We start from the raw sequence: 6,152 nt of genomic DNA on the forward strand, positions 1-6,152 counted from the left end.
TTTCAAATTTAAAATATAAATAAATAAAATATGGCAAATTCAAATTACAACAATGCAATCTATAACCAAACGTATATCTATTTAAACCACTAACTACGAGTCAAAGTGAAACCGTGTGACATGTGCTCTCATCAATTTCAATTCCAAATTTGGCATCAAACACCGCAGCATCAAATTCAATTTCAAATTTGGCATCAAACACAGCCATAAAAATGAATAAGTGATAATCTAAAAAGTATGTGATAACCATTAAAATAACAATCCATTCAGTAGCAATATATATTTCAAAAAGAAAACATCTATCAAAATCAAGTACTAAGCAATAAACATCAGTACCAGGGAAGTAAAAGTATACTTCGTTACATGTTCGTCTGATATATTTTGAGAACCGAGATAGCAATAAACTTAATATGTGGTGTCATTATTCTCTGGTATCTGAAACCATGACCGATATAAACTTGAGTAATAAGCAGATGCACCAACCAAAATCATACCAAAACTGCTCATGAGCGACATCACTAAATGTTAAGGAAACATATACAAATGCATCAACCAACATATCCTCTGCCTGCAACAGACTCTTCTATCCATCGAGAAAGAGATGCTTTCAACAGGAAAAAGGACTATCTATCTTATATGTCAATGCATCAAATAAATTAAAACTTGAAAGCTCGAATTGTTGCGCGGTTGCATTGACAAAAGAGCAGACTGCAACAATAGAAAACAGAGTTAGTTTTCAGTAGCTGCAAAAGGTAGTGTTCCGGAAGCAAAATAGCAAATGCAAAAATAAACAAACCTGCCTTTTGAGTAAAACTCAGTCATCAAGATAATAATAAGAACCCGCATGTTTTTGCTCTCTGTCCTTGGTTGAATCAAGTTTGTTGATCCTTGGACGGAAATTAGTTGGGTCTCTTCTAAATGTGATATCAAGATGCTGCAACAGTGATTACATTAGGCAATCATGCAAACAAATACTACAACATACATTTTAATTTTCTGCATGCACTATTATACTTAAATTTTTATTAAGTAACGGAACCCTTGAAAAATAATGACACTTACGGATAAGAAAAGATTCATCCCAGTGAGCAGTGATTGTGGACAATTTGCCTGACAATCAATTGAAGGTTGACCCTCATAAACAATAACTCTGTCAGCAAGATAAGTTGCCATGATGAAATCATGCTCAACCACAAAAGCTGTCTTCTTTGCATGAAGAATAAACCTTTTGATGACTTTCGCAGCAACAATACGTTGTTCAGAATCAAGATATGCACTTGGCTCATCTATCAGATAAATGTCTGCAGGCTGTTGTGACAAGAAGATGGCAACCGGTCAGAAAACTATAAATGCTATTTAGTTTGAAACGAATAGGATTGTACATCTCAAGTAGGAAAACAAACACAACAAAGCCAATAGATATAGTTTCAAAAATCTTGCCACAGCGTCAGCATAAATAGAAGCCTACTGTAGTAGAACAGTTATGGATCAGGAATTCAATTAATATTTACTTTGAATTAGAATGTATACACTAAAGAGATAAAAAGAATGGTCTCAACAAAGCCAGGAACTTGACACAGCATTTGACTTGTTTATATTGTATTGAAAGAAATCCAGCAGACATCACCAACAAGAATTTGACTTCTCAAAAGTGGGAAGTATAACTCAACCATAGACAAAATATTAAACAGTTGATGCGTACATTTATAACAATTCATAGATTTCATAAGGATATAATCCTTTAATTTTGTCATCATTCAAAACTAAATTGCTCAGTCTGAAAGGAAATTATAAAGGAAACAATGAAGCTATTCACGAAATTAAAAGGGAAATAAAAAACAGAACAGACACTAGAGTAAAGGTGCACAAGCAATCTCGTGCAGTTCTGATGGATGAAACTTAAAATACCTTTCCAAGACAAAGGCATAAGGCAACTCTTTGCAACTCTCCACCAGAAAGATTCACAACTTCTTGGTCCATCAACTGTTCGATAAGTAGGGGTTTCATCACATCTGACATAAATTGGGGATGAGTATATGCATCACGAATTTTTTGATGTAGCAGGTGTCTAACAGTTGATTGGAACTTGGGGCTAATTTTTTGAGGTTTGTATGAAACATTGAACTCAGGCATCTCCACCTCAGATCCACCTTCTATAACATCAGGTTTCAATAAACCAGCCTGAACAAAAGGAGAAGGTGAATAGACATGATAAAAATTATGTGGTATTGCAGTTTGATAAAGAAAAAAGGCTAAAAGAATACCAGCATTCGAATGAATGTTGTCTTTCCCGTCCCATTCTCACCAAGCATCACAACAATCTGAGAATCTGTAAATTCTCCTTCAACTACACGAAGCCTGAAATTGCCTTGAGTTTTGGTCATACTTGGGTATTTGTATCGAGCATACGATTGAGCCTCTTCAGCCGTTTCCTGGGGAGTCTCTGCAACCTAGACACAACATAAAGAAAGGTTAATTAGATAAATTTGGTGTTTTGTTTAAAAAAGAAAAAAATATAGAACAGAAATTCAGATTAACAAAAATTAATTTATTAGAATATTTTCATTTTGAGATGCTGAAAGTCTTATCATAAAATAATATAAAAGGTCAAATAAAAACTACACTGTAGGTTCTTTTATTAAAGTCTAAATAAGTGACTTATATTTTCTTATTACTCTGTAAGTTCCTATTATTAATGATTCATTAACTTATTGAAAGATAATATAATATCGCCCAATAAGTTCTTATACATGATTAAAGTTTTTAAAAAAAATATAAAGGCACGTGATTAGGGACTTATTTAGAAGAAAAACTAGGAAAACTTTAAACTATAAAGACCTAAATAAAAATTCCAACAAAATATAACGACATACAAATATAACTCGATTTAATATAAATGATGCAACACAGGAAACAATTGCCATACGTTTATATGAATAAAGACCTAAATGAAAACTGTAACAGAATATAAGGACTTGCAAATACAAATTAATCTAATATATATGATGCAACACAAAAGGAAATATTTGTTGGGTTTATTTGAATAACAAAATTTACCGAATAAATCTCAGTGCTGAAATATTCATTTTTACCACCCCCAAATTGGCTTTATATTTTGTAAATGGGAGGTGGGAGATAGATTATATAAATACCTTGAAGGTAAGAGAGTCCTCCCGAAACCTAAGATTTTCTGTTGGAACAAAACCAGACAAGAAGATATTAATTCCTTCTCTGACTGAGAAGGGAAGTGTTACAACTCCATAAGCACCAGGCTTGCCATACAAACAGCAAATAAAGTCTGATAAGTAGTCCAAGACACTAAGATCGTGCTCAACAACAATTACATAGCTGCAAAAAAGACAAATTGCAAATAAAATAAAGATTTATCTTAACCAGAAATCAAGGAGTACAAATAGTGTTATTGACAATACTTGTAGTGGAAATTACTGAGAGAAAATAAACAAACCTATTAGGCCTTAGCAAAGACCGGACAACTTGTGCAGCTTTCAGTCTCTGTTTCACATCAAGATAACTGGAAGGTTCGTCAAACATGTATATCTCAGCATTTTGGATGGCAACAACTGCAATCGCAAACCTTTGGAGCTCACCCCCTGATAGATCACCAACATTACGATCTATAACTTGATTAAGTTCAAGATCAGCACAGAGTTCTTCCTTCATATCTCTTTCATTCTTTTGGTCTAGAACCTGCCCTACATTCCCTTGCACAGCTTTTGGAATGTGATCAACATACTGAGGCTTGATGATAGCCTGTATAATAATATATATTGAATATTGAAGTGAGCACATTTGGAAATCGGAAGGAAAAACTTTTTTCAAGTGTCAGGCTATCTTATCAGAACAAATTACAAAAACAGCTCAATTTAAATTAATGAACATTCAGAAAACTGTAAGCACATCAAATGCTAGGCTATCAAGTAAAGATTAAAATGCTTTTAAAAAATAAGGGAATCTGATCTGGTTGTTATAATGCTCTACATTTACTTCTAGCACAGAATCAGTACTGAAACATGAAATCATATATAAGACTCTCTAGTAAAATTCTATTGTCCCTCTTCAAATATCACAAGATGAATTAATTATTTTTTATCACAAAAATGACCCCTAGTTAAATAACAAGAATTAAGACACCAACCATTTTGGCAAGAGAATGTCCAGTATTGACAAATTCAATTAATGTAAAAACTAGTTTTCTAAATTCTTGTGTTTTGACTTTGACGAAGATGGTCTAACATACAGGGACAGAGGTAGTAACAAACTACAGGTTTCAAAGATTCCAAACAATGGTTGTATTCACTTTAATAAGGTCTTCCCATCTGTATTAGTGAAGTACTTTGATGATATGGTTAATAATAAACTAACGGGTATCAAGGGTGGACTAGGATTTTTCCCAGGTCTGTAAACATTATTTCTTACCAGACCTCTACTAGTAGTTACACTTGTACATGGCAATGCAACACTCACAAATCACAGTCAATGCCAACATGATAAACTGTGAATTTGTGTACCCCTTCTCAATTATAGAAATTCTCCAGGAAGTTCATAATAATTAAAAAATAGGTTGAAGAATAAAAAGAATACAGAAAAACTAATTTGTAGCAAAAAAAATTACAGGTTAGAGAAACACGTAATAACTGTTTCATAAAGTCACCAAGTAAAAATCATTAAGATATCTCTGCACATATACATTATGATATAGAATAAGAACATAGACATCACCTTTAAATCATCCTCTAGAATGCGAGTAAAGTAATTCTGTAATTCAGATCCTCGAAAATAGGTCAAAATTTCCTGCCAATCAGGGGGATTCTACAAACAAAAAGCTAAGTTAAAATGAATGCAATAAAACCTCACACATGTCTGTCCATATTCAAAAAACAAATTTGATTCTTACAGTGAAACGACCCAAGTTTGGCTTCAATTTTCCAGCCAAAACCTTAAGTGCAGTGGACTTCCCAATTCCATTTGTCCCAACCAAACCAAGCACTTGCCCCGGCCTCGGAACCGGCAACCTACAATTACAACCCTTTAAATACAACACCCAAAGAAAAACATTCTAACACAAACTTGTCAAAAAACGCACCTGTGAAGCTTAAAAGTGTTAGGACCATATCTGTGAGTGGTGTCTTTATCCAAATCCTTAGGTAAATTGATAATTTGAATAGCTTCAAAAGGACATTTCTACACCCATGCATAACAACAAAACAAAACAAACCCATCAATATAAACCCAACACTCTTTATCTATCAAAAAAAAAGTAAACAAGGAATATTGAATACCTTAACGCAAATACCGCATCCAATGCACAATTCCTCAGATATGTAAGCAATCTTCGATTGAGAAGAAACCTCGATACATAATCTCCCTGTAATTACACTCAGATCATCGAAATTCAGACACTTAACAACAAAAAAGCTGAATCTAAGGTTGAAGTGAAAAAATGAATCTTACCGGTTCTGACGACGGGGCAACTCTTCTTACACTCCTGACGACACTTTTTTGGCTTGCATCTGTCGTTGCTAACGATGGCAATACGCGTCAATCGATCTGACATGTTGCCCTACACCACCTTAATCGAGAATTTACGAAGGTGGCGTGAGATTGCGTCGAAGCAGAAGGAGTCGAAGCTGAAGAGAAAGCAAAGTTAGGTTTTTGTTTCAATGTCTTTGAATCGGGTTTGTGGGTCTGATTCTATCTTATTGTATTCTATTGGGCTTGTTAACATTTTTGGTTGTTTTATGAAGGATAGTGTAATAAAAATAAAATACATGTTTTTGACTTTTTTTTTATAATAATACATAAATATCTAACATGTACAAATTAATAAAATATAAGTCATAAATATCTAACCTAATACAAATTAGTAAAATAACAAAAAAAATTGATTATTATATATTAATTTAATATTTAATATAAAAATATTTAATTAATATAAAATTTAGTAAAGTGTGTATTATTTTTTTAGTTAATCAACATAAATATTAATATAAATTTTAAATTTTAAATTATGTGAGCCAAAAAAGATATTTAGGACCATACAAACAAGTCCTAGTGAAAGTGGAAATAATCAGAAATGCATTTTCGATTTATATTGGATGTGCATTTTCGGAATCAATTTAAGCGTAAAATGG

At 32.8% G+C, this 6,152-nt stretch overlaps 1 protein-coding gene across 2 annotated transcripts; it reads right to left on the reverse strand.

Moving 5' to 3' along the window:
* Positions 1-224: 224 nt before the first annotated feature.
* Positions 225-5,712, reverse strand: LOC131653886 (ABC transporter E family member 2). 2 transcript variants are annotated; one of them, XM_058924210.1, is made up of 12 exons: positions 5,473-5,712; positions 5,301-5,386; positions 5,105-5,202; positions 4,916-5,033; positions 4,741-4,830; positions 3,467-3,771; positions 3,153-3,348; positions 2,265-2,450; positions 1,909-2,181; positions 1,063-1,308; positions 801-934; positions 225-708 (listed from the first exon to the last, which is right to left on the reverse strand). In XM_058924210.1, exons 1-11 carry the CDS (start codon positions 5,573-5,575, stop codon positions 815-817), a joined length of 1,821 nt encoding a protein of 606 aa, XP_058780193.1. In that variant the 5' UTR covers positions 5,576-5,712; the 3' UTR covers positions 225-708; positions 801-814. The 2 variants fall into 2 exon arrangements, with proteins under 2 accessions (XP_058780193.1, XP_058780192.1); XM_058924209.1 differs by having other exon boundaries at positions 797-934.
* Positions 5,713-6,152: the final 440 nt, after the last annotated feature.

The sequence above is a fragment of the Vicia villosa genome, linkage group LG2 (assembly GCF_029867415.1).
Source record: "Vicia villosa cultivar HV-30 ecotype Madison, WI linkage group LG2, Vvil1.0, whole genome shotgun sequence".
NCBI classification, from domain to species: Eukaryota; Viridiplantae; Streptophyta; class Magnoliopsida; order Fabales; family Fabaceae; genus Vicia; species Vicia villosa.

Bases quoted from the DNA above. Each gene is read 5' to 3' on its own strand.
- LOC131653886 (XM_058924210.1), bottom strand. From the start codon at position 5,575: ATGTCAGATCGATTGACGCGTATTGCCATCGTTAGCAACGACAGATGC. The intron at 5,034-5,104 runs GTGCGTTTTTTG...TTGTAATTGTAG, and splicing joins AACACTTTTAAGCTTCACAG to GTTGCCGGTTCCGAGGCCGG. The intron at 1,309-1,908 runs GTATTTTAAGTT...TTGTCACAACAG, and splicing joins TATGCCTTTGTCTTGGAAAG to CCTGCAGACATTTATCTGAT.